The 15,858-nt window shown below is 36.7% G+C and overlaps 1 protein-coding gene across 1 annotated transcript in view; it reads left to right on the forward strand.

Moving 5' to 3' along the window:
- The window catches only part of FBXL13 (F-box and leucine rich repeat protein 13), a 96,288-nt gene that overhangs the window by 16,610 nt on the left and 63,820 nt on the right, over nt 1-15,858 (forward strand). Inside the window, exons 7-9 of the mRNA XM_074903379.1 lie at nt 1,010-1,105; nt 9,955-10,050; nt 12,455-12,590. Of these exons, the coding sequence (XP_074759480.1) occupies nt 1,010-1,105; nt 9,955-10,050; nt 12,455-12,590 (328 nt within the window). The remainder of the gene's footprint in view (nt 1-1,009; nt 1,106-9,954; nt 10,051-12,454; nt 12,591-15,858) is intronic.

The following is a 15,858-nucleotide window of genomic DNA, read 5'->3' on the forward strand; positions in this document are numbered from 1 at the left end:
TGTATTGTGTACACTTTTGTAGTCATTTTGGGTGCAACTGCGTCACCTAAAGATAGGTTTCTGGTGTAATTCAGTATGCCCTGGAATATCTCAGGCAAGGCTAGACCAGACAGGCCTCCGTCTTAAAGCTCAAGAAGTGTAAGAATCATCTGCCAATCTTTTGTTGTATATCCCAGTCTTTTGTGGATATCTTGGATAATCCAGGACATCTGAGATTACATTCATTGGTTTTAAAATGCAGAACTAAACCATCAATGATTATAATATGTAATAAACTTAATGGGCCAGAAGCACTCTCATTGCTACTAAAGGGCAAATAAATTTTTTTCAGAATGGGAAGTTACAATCTAAAGCTCATTATTTCCATTTACTCTATTCTTTCTGGCTTTCCCATCCCACTGCTTTCCTCCTTTCCATTTTCATTATTCCTGATTTCTCCTTTCCTACACACTTCCTCTTTCTTTTATCTTCTCCTCTCTTCCTTGTAACAATATTCAAATGAAAACCAATTTTATAACACCTGAAACTTTTCTGTTTCTAGAGCTAGAATAAAAGAATAAGAAGTTCAGTGTTATCCCATTTTGAGATTATACTTGAAAAATACTTTAGTATCTCTCATGCAGTATACATTGTTGGATACAATATAATATCAGAGAGGTTTTAGTAGTGATACCTTTTGAAGACTTGTCTAAAAAACTTGCATGTGATAACAGTATGTTTATATGAGGTTGTGTGTACACAATGTTTTAGTTTGGAAATGCAGATGGTCTCCTATGCTTCTATATTGTGTTGCTATGATGGAAAATCATGAGATGCCCCCTAAAACTATGATTATTCTCAGTAATATCAGTTACAGACGTTCATAGACGGGTAACTATATATGGAGATTTGAAAATACCTGGTTAACTTTAGCAGATTGAATTTCATTTTTTGAATATTTAAATGTATTTGAAACTTTGAACCTGCAGTTAAGATAAAATTTTACTTCTCTTGTACCATCTTTTTTCAGAGTTTGGCAAAAGAAAGTCAGAAAGTCTGTTTTGAATCGAATGATCTTACTGTCAAACATAAAACATCCCATTTACCAGAAAAAGCCTTATTACAGGTTTGTGATAGTTGGTGTTCTTTTTAATTTTTAATATGTTTATTTCATAAATGACATGTATCATGTTTTGTTGAAAAGGATGTGTTTGTGCAATGGAAGGAAAGGTTCCTGTTTACATTGTTCACTTTAAAGGAAGGCAATGTTATCCTTCCCTTCAGTGGCACCTGATCATAATGTGTATGCCCTAACCTGACATCCAGAAGCTTCTCCGAGCTGAGACAGATGAAGGAAGAAGACTTAAAAAGAGACAACAAGAAATCAGGATATCTGTAGGACAGGTTGAGGATGGAACTCCTGAGACAAGTAAAGGGGTTTGTTTGCAGTGAACAGAAGCTCTCATAAGCCAGGCCCCAAATGTGATAGAAAGAGGTTGTTTTTCTTAAAAAAATAGAGAAGACTGTATGGATATTATGCAGCACCTTAAAACAGAAAAAACTGCTAGGCCAGAAAGCAGGAGTAGAGGAGAGGAATCTACTGCAAGGGCACAGTGGGTAGGCAGAGATTTCTTGTCAAACATTTTTATTCAATTTGTTTAAATTAGATTGTTTAAAAAGTTGCTTTGTTCAGTGTTTTTGTATCCTTACAAAATGTAACTGTAAAGAGTGAAAGCTTGTTCATATGCTAACTTCCAGAAGAGAAGATATTTCTTTCCAGAAGCAAGAAGATTGATTTGCGGCAGTATTTTAGAAAAAAAAGACAGAATTATTAGCTACTGGTTGTGGGACCTTCAGTTGCAGAGGCCAGTTTAAATTATAGATTGGTTGCTGAAAATAACTGCCATTGAGGGCTACATTGGAACTACTGCTAAAATGTTTTCATTTTATCTTCTTAATTATAAGCTTTAATTTGTCCTATCATGTTTTTCCCTCAATTTAACATTGGAAAACCAATAAAGTGGTATTTCAGAAAAACATGATATGTTTTTCTTTTAAATAATATGGACTATATTGAATTCAAGATTCAATTTGTATCCAATAAAATCTAAACCCCAAATGCAGGCACTTAATTTTAAGCACATGCATAATGCCACTGATATCACAGGAAACTTGAATCTGTAAGCTGAATCAGGTACATAGTTTACAGACCTTACTCACCAAAAACACAGCATGCATACTTTAAGTCTTCTTGATGTTATCTCTATGGATTCCACTGGTCGTGCATATGGTCCTCATGAAAGTGATACTGCTTTATTTTGACTTAGGTCCATCAGTGGGGTTTAATCAGTGCTATTTTCTTAGTACTGGCTCATTCAGTAACCAGAGAACTTCTGCTATTAGCTGATTCAGATATGGGCCCCTTGCAGCAGCAGTAGTATCTCTCCTAAAGAATTTAGGAGTCATAATACTTATAGCTCTGATTACTGAGACATTGATACAAGTTAAGGAAGAATCTCTAGTATGAACCTCTTCAAAAGCAGTGCACTCAAAAGGAAATGTTCTTCCCATACAAGTATAAACACCACTAAAACAGAGAGAGAGATTAATTTACTATATGAGTAGCAGAATGATCAAAATTTGATCTACAGGCCCACCTCCTAATGTTCTCTTTCCTAAAAAGGTTGTATTTTACACTACAGTAGTAGTATATAGAAAAGATAGTATTATGTAAGAGAGTGTGTGTATCTGTACCTATATTGCTACATCTGTATCTATACATCTCAGAAAGTATAGCTTGCATGTGTCCATACCTATCAAACTTTTCATATATATAAATAAAAAGATTATTCAAATTTTCAGGAATTCTGAGGTTGGTAGTAGCATCCTTTCTTCATTAAAACCCATGAAACGGTGTAATCTTTCTGTTAGTCCTATAACAAACAATATTGACAGTACCATTCCGTTTTTGTAGCTTGGGAGAAATCTGTTTCTTTTATCTTAATCTATGAGCCTTGTTTTTTTGACATCCAAACCACGAGCTCAAAATATAGTGACATTTTAAGGTATCCTTGTAGGTTGCCCTTTTTTGAGGTCAGATCATGTTCACAGTTACATGTGCTGCTGTCACAAAGAATCAGATCTCACATACATGAAGAGTATGCACATGAAAACCAGAATCCAGATATTGACATATCAAAAAGAATGACAGCTATTCTGAGGTACGTAGCTGTACTTTTTGATTGAGGCTACGGAGCAGCTGTAAAAATATGTTATATGATTTTCTCTTCTGTTTATATATGAACTTAATTTTATAGCCTATATAAATCAAATATACTGTCAAGTGCTACTTTAGTGGCTTAGCAGAGAACATTGATGTCTTCCATTTCTAGAGCAATTCCATCTCTGAGGTCTGGAGCTGAAAAGCAAGGTAGTTTGCCAGTTTAGACTTTGGTCCCATCATAGTGTATATTTTAATGTGTCTTCAGGAGGAGAATGAGTAGGAAGAGAGAATTCTACTGATTTGAATAGGAAATAATAAACCAAAGAATAAGAAAAAAGAAAATTGCATCATCCATACAAATTTCAAGCCACTTTTCTGGGATCCATATATAAGTGTGTCATTGTAGGAAGAAGAATTCTTTTTGTTTGTCTATATTTAAATGCATTTGCATATCTAAAATCCAAAGCCAAGAGCTAAAGATAAGGAAATTGTATGTTGTAAAGGAAATCAAAACTGATTATATCACTGCAGTGAAAAAACCCAAGAGGTAATAAAATGAAAACCAGAAACAGAGTAAGGTGAATATATTAGGGAATATTAGTAAAAAGTGCATTGTAGTAATGATGATGTTGAGTTTTTCACTAGAGTGGTCAATATCTGTTGGATTTTCAGGAAACAATAAATGACAATAACATTTCTGAGTATTTTCAAATCTGATTATTGATTAATTAAAAAGATCTTTAATTAGCAGTATGCCCATTCAGGAGTACACCTTGTTTGTCACAGTTCTTTTTGTGTGACTGAGCACACAGGTAAAGAAATACAAAAATCCTGCATCTTAAGCAGTATACATGTCATAGCTTTGTATTCCTAAAGACAAGAGGTACAAACTGGTTTCTGTACCCCTTTTTACATATTCCTATATGTAATATCTGCTGCTTCACTAAACTGAACCAAAAGTAGTTTTCTATTCTTATTTGTATGTTGTAAATAATTTTCAAATACTGTTTTTTTCAGTCCTGTTTTCTTATGGCTGAGTCCTGTTATTTCCCTCTCTACAGAACAGGAAAATAAAAAGCTTTTAATATGTAAGATAATATTATTTCTGTGAGGAATGCTTCAGTTCACTAAAGAATTACAAAACATAAAATGAGCTTGGATAGGAGTTTATCACCTAGATCTAAAATAGAGATCCTTAAAATTATCCTTCGGTATCATTTAACTGCAAATGCTCAAGGTTTCAATATTCAAGTTCCTCGGAACTTGAAGTTTTTCTGAGGATCTTGAACCCACAATAATAATTGGAGAGAAGCTGTCCCAACCTTCCTGTTATTCCCATTTACATTTTCTTGCCCCAGCACTGTTCTCACCTTTGTGTTCATTACATGGATTTATATGAACCACATCAGGGAACAGATCTGTCCGAAAATTTTTTTTTCATTTTCTTCTTTTACTGAATCAGTTCCTTAATCCAGTTCATTGTGTGGCGACACGAACAGTTGTTTGAGTACAGAGGAGGAGGTAGGCAACAAGTGGTGGAGAAACGGGTGAAGCAAGAGTGGATCTGCCTCATTGTGTAGGTGCAGGGTGTTCACTGAACTGCAGTGCCTCAAGGCTAAGCTTATTGGGATCTGTCAGTGAAGCAGGTCTCTGCCTTTCTAGCCTGAGAGTCCATAGGCAGTTTTAGAGCATACAGGGTGTAGCTGTTGTTTTTCATGTACATTGGAGAAAGATATATTGATGCCTTCCTTTTAGGCATTATTTTAAAAGTTGGTCCTTTCACCATCTGTGAGAAATGTGACTTAAATTCTTGCCCTCACCAAACAGGTTCAGACCCCTGTCTCTGCTCTGAAAGCTGCACTGACCACAGAGTTGTAAACTGGCAGTTTTCACACAGAGAGTAAGGGGGAGATAGGAACAGGTCTTTCTGGGACCCTCCACATACACCCTGGGAGGAGAAAGAAGCCTCCTCAAAATTTCATTCAGTCCATCCTCACCCCTCTTTTCTTGTCTGTCCCCTCCAGCCCTGGCCCGTCCTCCCCACCCCCCCAATAAAGCACCAGATAACCAAACCCCACCAAATCCTGTCTTTAACACAATGAACAGAAGAACATCACTTTGCGATAGTGAGGACATAGGTTTGGGATATAAATGAAGACAGTAGCTGAGACAAGAACAGAGGGGGTTTTTGTGTTAACTGGCTGGTGTGCTGCACAGGGTTTGCCACCTCCCTGCTTTTTTTGTGCGCTGTGGTGAGACAAACTGAGCTGTCATGGTGTGGTTGTTGTGGGCATGGGGATGCAGCAGTTTCCTGTTTTTCCTAGGGAGCTATCCCAAGAGAAGCTGGGCCAGTAGGAATGGGAACTGTTTCTCTTGGGTTATGTTGTGGTAGGGAGGCTTAAAGACTGGGATCAACAAAAAGACAACAGCAGCAGTGTGGGGATTTGGGGAGGCGTGAATGGAAGCATCTGGGGCTGGGAAGCACCTTCTGGAGGGTCGCCTTCAGGGCAAGAGAGAACAGGCTGAGCCAGCTGTGCTGAAAGTATTTTTGCAAGTATTTTCTGTGTATGTGGGATAAGTTAATAAGTTGTGCAAGTTGTTACATATGTGGGCTGGAAGCTAGAGCTATGGGTGTTTGGGGCAAGCCAGAAAATAATGGTTTTATTTATGTGTAAAGTGCAGAGGAAACAGAAATTATTACAGAAAAGCAGGAAGCCTACTGAAATGCTTCCATTTTGTATTTAAAAAGAATGCAGCTCCCCTGATCCAGAGAGAAGTGCAAATCTATGTAGCTGTCACTGGGTTTCTCAAGGAAAGTGCAAAAAGAGCTCTTCTGTCACAGACCAGAGCTTCCCACTAGCTGAGTGCCTAACCATTTGCTGTAGAAAGGCAGAGTTCCTTCCTTCCTTCCTTCCTTCCTTCCTTCCTTCCTTCCTTCCTTCCTTCCTTCCTTCCTTCCTTCCTTCCTTCCTTCCTTCCTTCCCTCCTTCCTTCCCTCCTTCCCTCTTCTTCTCTCTTCTTCTCTCTCTTCCTTTCCGTCTTCCTTTCTTTCCCCCCGTGAATCCTCATGCTCTTTTTTTGGTGGTTCCAGTATGACGATACAGCCTCCTTCAACAGGAGATTGTTACCGGGTGCTGTCTCCTCCAGGCCAAACTTGTGTTTGCTCTGAACATTCAGAGAGTGGAAAATAAAGTATGCCTGGACTTCTCAAAGTTTTGGAACTTATGATAAGGAGACTTTATTGTCTCTGGCACCGTAGATGATATTTGGCAGTGGATCATTTCAAAATCACAGGGTATTCAGTAAATATCATTATTAGTATGCTATCATTTATTACAGCTTTCTGTTCTGCTCCTGTGCAAAAAATATCTCTCAGTTTGTATTTACTGTTGGGACAAGATCTGTCCTCAGGGCCAGCTGGAAACCATTTGCTTTGTAAACCAGTGTCCTTAAAAAGTCAGTGGTACCACAGTACCATAATGTTGAGTTATTGACAGAAAATGATTGCTGTGCTTTAAAGCTGGCTACTGTGGTCTTGACCTGACATTAAATAAATGTTTCAACAGACCTTTCCAGAACTGAAAATTCAAAAAGATTACTAGCAAGAAAGTGTAAAATTAAAAGCCTTGCTTCTGTTCTTCTATCATAATATGAAACTAAACCCTACTAATGAATAATAATACAGTCAATATTTTCTTTCTCATTCTAACAAGTCATATAGTTCCATTTATTCAAATATTGTTTGTGAGCTGTGTCAAAATTCCTTAGAGTTTTAAATTAGATTGAGTTTTGAAGTTAAGGAAATAATCCACGTGTCCAAATTAAACAGACTTCTGGTTAGAGAAGCCTGTAATTGATCCAACTATAATTTTCATGGGATGCAAGTCTTTAAAGGGATGTGGTCTACAGAAGGAATTTGCTACTGAAAAGGGCCTGCACATTTCTGTACTTTAGAAAAATCTTTGTAAGTCCCCAACTGCATTCTGAACCACCTAAATATCATTGAAATGAATATGGCTATACCAAGCTCCCAAGATTCCAGAATAAAAACATAAAGCCAGAAAACCCGATTTTTAAAATTGTTTTAAGTAGTTTATATGACATGAAAACAGACAACCTGTGGGAGAGCAGCATATTTTGAGGAGCAGGCAAATTGCTTGATTGTATTACCTCTGCGATTAAATGCTAGTGGTAAGAGACACATGATCAGTGATTTTCTTACCTGATTTATCCTTTTCTAGCTAAAGAAATTGTAGCCTTTAGATAGTTTCTATGGGTTGAAACAGAAGATCTTTTTAGATCTTGGTAGAATCTTGAAATTTCTGCTTGTTTCTTTTAATTATAAAAATGGGTTCTAGCTGTTATGTTTTTCAGTCCTGTTCATTTCAGTAGAACTGCACAGAATATAAATCAGGATAAAAGTTTCTCTTAAAGAAAGAATATTTCCAGCAGTGAAACATCTTTTTTATTAGAACATTCCCTTTTGATTCTAACAGTTTTTAGTGACTCATTTATTATAAAGCATATTTCAGTATAACCAAGATAACCTGCACTTTGGTAATCCATGCACTCTACACTTATACAGACAGTCACTCTCTCTTCACTTCTTAGCTATGATGATTACCAGTAGTGAACCAACATTTGCAATTATTTCCTTACTTTTACAAGACTTTATGTGTATTGCTTCTGACTCCAATACTTTAAGTCTCAAAGCCTCTATTTGACTCAAGATTTCTCTTGTGCCTGTATAGTTTGAGTGAACTCTGTATGCATTTGTTTTTTCTGGAGCATATTTCAAACCATGCTTCATATACTGCTACAATGAAAAACAGGTTTCATGGTGTGCATTATTGTATGGAAAGTTGTATAACTAATATGGAAATACTACAAAACACACTGGCATGTTTGCCATGTTTTCTCTCTGACATCTTACTATTAAGGTACATACCTTAAGTGCTAAGCTCTTTGAAAATGTATATTAATAAAAATTAATCTTCAGTGACAAGTTATGGGATGAAGTTAGAAAGTTCTTTATGTATTTTTGCTATCAGTCAATTACTGTACCAGGTTTAAACTGTTGCCATTGATGTATTATTGTGCAGTTATGAAAGTAGTGACATTATAAGAGTAAAGTTTTCTTTGTATAAAAGTTGCTTTAGAAAAAGTTATATGGGATTTTATTAACTGTGTTCCTCTCAGCTGATTTCTTTTTCATACTTAGAACTGCACATTTTAAGTGTTGCATTTCATATCAGATATTTATATTTCAGCATATAATGCAGTAATTAAAATCTGCAAATGATTATGGATATGGGAGTTTTTAATATGTAGATAATCCATCTGTCTTACATAAATTTCTGTGTATGCACTTTGTCTTTAATTCTTAAATGCATCTTACATTTTCAGATGGTTATAATATAATGCATATTTCCTTCTATAGCAAAGACATTAAATTTTACCATATTTTCCCTCATTTCATTTTACCAATTTTATTCTAAGATGAAACATTAGAATTCTGTTGGCAAAAATGCTGTCTGACACTTGGTCGTAAAAATGGCAGGTGAGGAGCTATGGCAGAAGATTGCCAAATGTTATCTTCATTCAGTCTCTTACTTTTATGGCCTGAGATTGCAGTATCTAAGATTATTTACCAGGACAAGACCTTTTTTGGAATGCTGTAATTTAATTTTTTCAAAATTTTACATAGTGGTATCAGTATATTTTAGAATATTTTAACTGTATAAAACAAACTATCAGTATAGCTTTTATATTTTTTCTACCATAATACAACACATTGACTTTAATATTTTGGGGTTAAAGATTTATAGATATATTTATCTATATAGCTTGCCTTATAGCGCCCTTCCAGAACTTAAAGGGGACCTACAGGAAAGAGGGACTCTTTATCAGGGAGTGTAGTGAGAGTATGACGGGTAACGTCCTGAAAGATGTTTAAAGGTTTTAAACTGAAAGAGGGTAGATTAGATTGGCTATAAGGAGGAAATTCTTTCCTGTGAGGGTGGTGAGGCTCTGGCACAGGTTTCCCAGAGAAGCTGTGGCTGCCCCCTCCCTGGCAGTGTTCAAGGCCAGGCTGGACGGGGCTTTGAGCAACCTGGGCTAGTGGAAGGTGTCCCTGCCCATGGCAGGGGGGCTGGAACTAGATGATCTTTAAGGTCCCTTCTAATCCAAACCATGCTATGAGTCTATGATTTATCAAATTATACTATAATTAGTTAAATTACTTAAAATATTAAATTAAATTGAAATTATTAAATTAGTTTAATTATACTGTATTAGTAAAATTAAAAAGACCTCTGAGGCAGAAACTACAGAAACTCTTCACAGGTAGTTTAAAATACTATATTTAATCTACAAAGCTTTAGTCCAAATTATATTGTCTCAAATATGTTTAGGAGAGGTGTTTTAACAACAGTTGTTTTAATATAGGTGAAACTGCTGATAGTTCATGGAAATTCTTCTTTTGAAACATCCCTGTCATTCTCCATCATAGCTTGAATTTATGAGCTTTTAAGCAAAGCCATCTTTTCATAATCTTTGTTAAGGCTGTTAATGAGAGTAATTATTGACATTCTGCTATAAAAGGTATGTTTAAACTCCTAAGAAATAAGTATTTAATTTGAAAATACTTCTGGTTGTTTAGGATAGATTAATATGTATCACTTAACAAAGCAGTGCCAGTGCTTCTTATTGATTGGTTTTTAATATCATGTACGTCTGTTTTTCTGATGTAGATTTTCCGTTATGTAAATTTAGTTGATCTGGCAAGATGTGCTCAGGTTAGCCAAACGTGGATGCTACTAACTCAGAACAGTTCGTTATGGAGTGATGTAAGTAAGATGGATCACTTTCAATATTTTATTTTAATTTTATTCATTTTTAAAAAGAGTGAGGCAAGGAGGTAGTTTAAAAATATTAAATATCTAGGATAAAAGTTTTATCCCAGGATATGACATGTTCTACATGAATAAAAAAATTAGGAGCAACTCAGATGAAGTTGTCTGTGGTACATCATCATAAAATCAGTGGAACTGAAAGAGAGTTGGCCACTAAGGCTTAGCTATAGCCCACTAAATTTAGACAGTTAAATGAGGTGTCTTAAGCTCCCTAGGTAATCTGAATGGGCGCTATATGACTACTGTGGAAGGAGAATGTAAACTCAGTTGCAGATACTCTGAGACTACTTGTATTTCTCTAGAGAGACTCTTGTCATCCCTGGAACAAGTGGTGCAGACCAGCTCACTTCCATACTCGTGAACTCTTAAGAGTTGTTGAGGTGGTCGCTGTCTCCAGAGCACATGTGAGTGTTCAAGGTGCTGTGTTGTTTCTTCTACCTTAGCAGTGCAATTCTCTAGCACACAAATTTCAGTCAACTTGCGTTCTAATGCACATTTTGCGACCATGCTAGTATGGTCTGTTTGGGGCCGCATCTGACACAGCTAATCTGAGTCTTTGCCTTGAACTTAAAAATACAATCACACAGCTCATTGCTATTGCCTTCAGCATGCTCATGACTGGGTCCAGTGAGAGTAACCAGGGTCAACCACCCACCAGAGACTGCCAGTCAGCCCTGTAGTGAAGAGGCATCTCCAAGGTCAAGTAAGGAAATGAAGTCCATGAGTGAGGGTCAGGGTCAGCCAGTCACATGGCTGGACACAGACATGCCTAATATGTGGTTCAAGCAAAGACTCAGGGCCAGAACTTGAGCTTAAGGGCCGCTCTGAAACCAAGTGGGGAAACCCCTAATGAGGCTTCTCCAGCTCTTTCACATAGGGAACTGTCTTATCCGGGATGACACTGCTGCACCATGTAGGATCTGACCTTGGACTCGAGTACCTAATCCCCTGGGGAAGGAAGAGGTTGCAGAGCCTGTTGGTGAACCCAGGGCCCTGACACTAGGCACCTCTGTCACACTTGAAGAGATCCATTTGAGATCCAGAAGGGGAACTGAGGCTGAGAAGAGATTTGAACTTGGGTCTTCCAAATATGCTGTTCTGTCCCCAGAGTGGGTGGGACACAGGCTTTAGTTCCCAGGTACCTGGAAGTGAATTCCTGACTGAGGTGAAGAAGTTCCAGAGAGCTCACCAATGCTGCTTACATGTCCTACTGTCTGGTTCTAGGCAGCGGCCTGTTTTCCCTGTGAGTTTCTTTAAACTGACCACTTGATGCGCTTAGCTGTCATGTATATTTTGTAGTCTCTGCTCAGATTTGTTGTATCTACCCTGGGCACCAACACCTAAAAGTCACCGCAGTGCCCAGCTTGTAGGTCCTTGGAGCCTTTATTAGGTCTAGTCTTAAGTTACTATGATGAATTAGTGATCTTCATGAAAACTGATAATTTTAATGTAAGAAGGAAAAAATCCTAATAAGAGATTGAAAAACTGAAAAAAGTTTTGAACTTCTGACTTCCTAGTACTGTAACCACTTCCAAGCACTCTGCTTAGAAATAATGGCGATTGATTTTTCAAAGTGTTTGGGTAATAAACATGTATTATGAAATGTACAACAAACTGGTGCGGTATAGCTGTAGGAGTTTATGAAAAAAAGGCTTTTCTGGATTTTTTATGAATAAATTTAAAGAAGGCATGAGAAAGTCTTCTCCAAAAAAGGAGATATTTCTTATTGTTTTTATGTTGGCTTGCCTGCTTTTTTTGAAACACTCTATAGATAGACTGTTAAAACTATTTTATAGTAATTTTTGTTAAAACTTCTTAAACTTGAAATTTTGACAAATATTAAAAAAAAATTACAGTTTTAGTTAAAGATCTAGATATCCTCAGCCTGCAGTTTAAATCACTTAAGGATTATTGTCCTAAAACTAAGATGGTAGGTTACATGTTCTTGATATCTTGATGTATCAGTAGACCACCGATTAAAAAAAAAAATGTTAGCAACTTTAGGATCTTATACATATTAAAGGGAAAAAAATAAAGTAAATATTCAAGTCTGACAATTTTCTTTACGCATAATATTCTGGGATGTCACATTTCATCAGTTCAAGACTTGCCTCAGTTTCATAAATACTGTAGATACATGCTTTCTCTATATTTAAGTATTTTTAGTCAGAGGTCTAGAATTTTTATATATGTAATACACAGACATTTCTGTGTTTTCCAGACTATTGATTCAGTGTTTACATAGAACTTCATATATTTACTAGTGATTTTCGTAATGATGCGTATTTTGTATGTACTAAATAGTGCTGAATTATATGTCAATTGCTTAAATTTTTAGATCAATTTTTCATCAGTGAAGCATAAAGTTCAGGACCAAATAGTAGTAAATGTTTTGCAGAAGTGGCGTCCATATGTATTACATTTGAATTTTCGAGGTTGCTATTCTCTTCACTGGCCTACCTTTAAAAGTATCAGTAAGTATTACATGTATTTTTAAAATTTTAATTATCTTTTTAAACTGTGTCTTCACTCTGTGTTCTGCTATTGTCCCATTTTGCTGCCTATGTTCTTCCTTATATGTCCAGCCATAATGAAGCAATGTATGAGATCTGTAAAATTACTTTAAATGCAGCCCCCATTCTTTCATTACAGTCTCCAGGCCCAGCAATATCCATATGACGAACATTGCTAGAACGCCATAGAATGATTTATATTATGTGTGAAATGCTGTAATATGACAAGTAAGATTGGAATGCAGACATGTGCTTAAATATATCAGAATGCCAGAATCCACCTCTACTGAGATAATTATCACAGAATGTTTGAGGTTGGCAGGGACCTCTGGAGGTCACCCAGTCTGACCCCCTGCTCAAGCAGAGCCACACAGAGCAGATTGTCCAGGACCATGTCCAGATGGCTTTTGAATATCTTGCAAGGATGGAGAATCCACAGCCTCCTTGGGAAACCTGTGCTCAGCCACACTCAGAGTAAAACAGTGTTCCCTGATGCTCAGACGCCACCTCCTATATTTCAGTTTGTGCTCATTGTCTTATGTCTCCTCTGTCACTGGGCACCACTGAAAGAGCCTGGCTCCATCTTCTTTGCACCCACCTTTCAGGTATTTATATACCTTGATAAGAACACCCTGAGCCTTCTCCAGCCGATCAGTTGCAGCTCTCTCAGCCTTTCCTTACAGTAAATATGCTCCAGCCCCTTAATAATCTTTTTGCCCTTTGTTGGACTCTCTCTAGTATGTCCATGTCTCTCTGGTACTGGGGAACCCAGAACTGGACATGGTACTCAAGGTGTGGCCTCACCAGTGCTGAGTAGAGGGCAAAGATCCTCCCTTGACCTCCTGGCAACACTCCTCCTAATGCAGCCCAGGATACCATCTGCTGCCTTTGTGGCATGGGCATGTTGCTGGCTCATGTTCAACCTGGTGTCCACCAGGACCCCCAGGTCCTTTTCTGCCAAGCTGCTTTCCAGCTGGGCTGCCCCCAGCATGTACTGGTGCCTGGGGTTGTTCCTCCCCATGGGCAGAATTTTGCACTTCCCCTTGTTGAACTTCATGGAGTTCCTGCAAGCCCATTTCTCCAACCTGTCAAGGTCCTTCTGGATGGCAGCACAACCCTCTGGTGCATCAGCCACAGCTCCCACTTTGGTGTCATCTGCAAACTTGCTGAGGGTACACTCTGTCTCATTGTTCAGATCATTAATGAAGGTGTTAAACAGGACTGGACCCAATATTGATGCCTGGTGTATACCACTAGTAACTGGCCTCCAACGAGGCTAACAGACACACACACACACAAAAAATAGAATCCAAGAATGATCCAAGATACTAATGTGGTGTTCAAGTTTTAGCACAAATAATAGGTAATTCATTCTACTGCCAAAACTAAGCCCCTCTGGATGTAGAAAAGCATCTTAGTCCTTCCTGATAATATATGTGGAAGTAAATGTGACCATGTGATCAGAGGTTAATTCCCTTTGTGACAGCATTTTGCATTAGTTTCAGGTCATTAATCTTTTTCTCAGTGCAGTTGTATGCTCCACTAAGCAGTGAAGTGGTCAGGAAAAATAAAAGCATTTATGATCAGTGTTAGAGGTTCAGTGCTAGCTGTGAAAGTATACTTGATTTGTTAGGAATTACCCGCATCCTAACTGCTATTCAGCCATTTTATCATGAAGAGTGTTAAAACATCTTGGTAATGTTTTCATGAGAAAAAACTCTTCTGCTACAACTAGACAAGATCCCAAGAGAAGTTTTTGATTCCTGGCACAGCTTTATTTCAGTATTTCTCAAGCAGGAGAATGTTACTGATTGACTCTTTCCTAGCCTACACTTTAATTGAATGCAAATGCATAAAAAAGCAAAATGTTTCTATTTTTCAAATAAAAAGTGTATTTTTATGTTTTGAGACTATAATGCATTTATTACTTAATTAGATAATACATGGTTGAAATTGTTGATGCAGTCTGTAACAATTTCAGTGTGTTTTGTTTTAGAAAGTGACTGTGTAATTATCAGTGAGAACAATTCACTCTCTAGAGTGGTGATGGAAAAGAACAACTGGCCAAGAATAAAAAGTATATTTGATCATGGTCTTGGCTTTTAAATCACAGGATAAAATAATGTTCTTAATGATATCAGCTTGCAAGTTGTTTAGTGAAGCAGTTTAATATTGCAATGAACTTTGGCAGCTAATAAAGAAAGCAAGCCAAAATAAATCATACACAGCCACGTCGTCTCCATTGTACTTAAAAATGTTAAATACTTTTATGATTTTGTTTTCCTTATGTATTTGAGTTCAAAACTAAAACCATAGTAATGTTTATAGTGTTTAAAGCTAAAAGCATGTAAAGAAAAGTTGCAATAGAATTAGATTCTATATACACGCTGTCTTTTCTATCACAGTTTTTAATTGATTTGTATTTAGTTAAAATAATTTAACTTAAAAGTATCAGTATGTTGGTTGTATCAGTTGGAATATCAGTAAGTTGATTGTCATCCATTTCCATTTATCTTACATATCAAAGATGCTAAATTCAATTGTGTACAAACTGTGTATTTTCCATTTTTGTTGATAATTTATATTTTCTGTAGGCTCAGTATTAAAGATTATGTCCATTTACATCTACTCGGTGCTATTAAATTTAAACTGGTCCACAGGGGCTTTTAGAAAACAGTGATTTCTAAAGCTGTTTCTTCTGACTTTGAAGATACCCGGTAGTTCTTTTTAAGAGTGAAGCATATTTATATCAGTGTACTGTTGCTATTTAGATTAATAACATATTACTTCTGTTAAAACTTGTTGATCATACAGCTTACTTGTGCCGTTCTCTTGAAGGTCTTGTGGATAGTTTAAAATTGCTGCAAAATTATCTTTCTATCTTTTTTTGGTGATTGAAAATTGTATTGAAATTCTCTTCCTTTGACATTTCTTCAGTTAACAAACTGTGTTGAACTGTCAATTCAGTTATAAGCTACAGATGTGATGAACCTTTCCATTTGAACTTCCCTGAGCTACAGTTCTGACCTCATGTTTCTAAATAAGTGCAGAATTACACAGATTTTGGCAACATGGTTTTATTGTTAATGGTAAAACAGTAATGATATTAACTGGGGTTTAGGTCTGTTTGGCTGGCTAATCATGTTGATAATTTTTTGTAAATTAATTAGCTGCAATGTTTAAAAATTATTTTTATGTACTGTAACTTTGGTATGTGGTATATGCATGA

This window comes from Athene noctua, chromosome 3 (genome assembly GCF_965140245.1).
Source record: "Athene noctua chromosome 3, bAthNoc1.hap1.1, whole genome shotgun sequence".
In the NCBI taxonomy this organism is placed as follows: domain Eukaryota; kingdom Metazoa; phylum Chordata; class Aves; order Strigiformes; family Strigidae; genus Athene; species Athene noctua.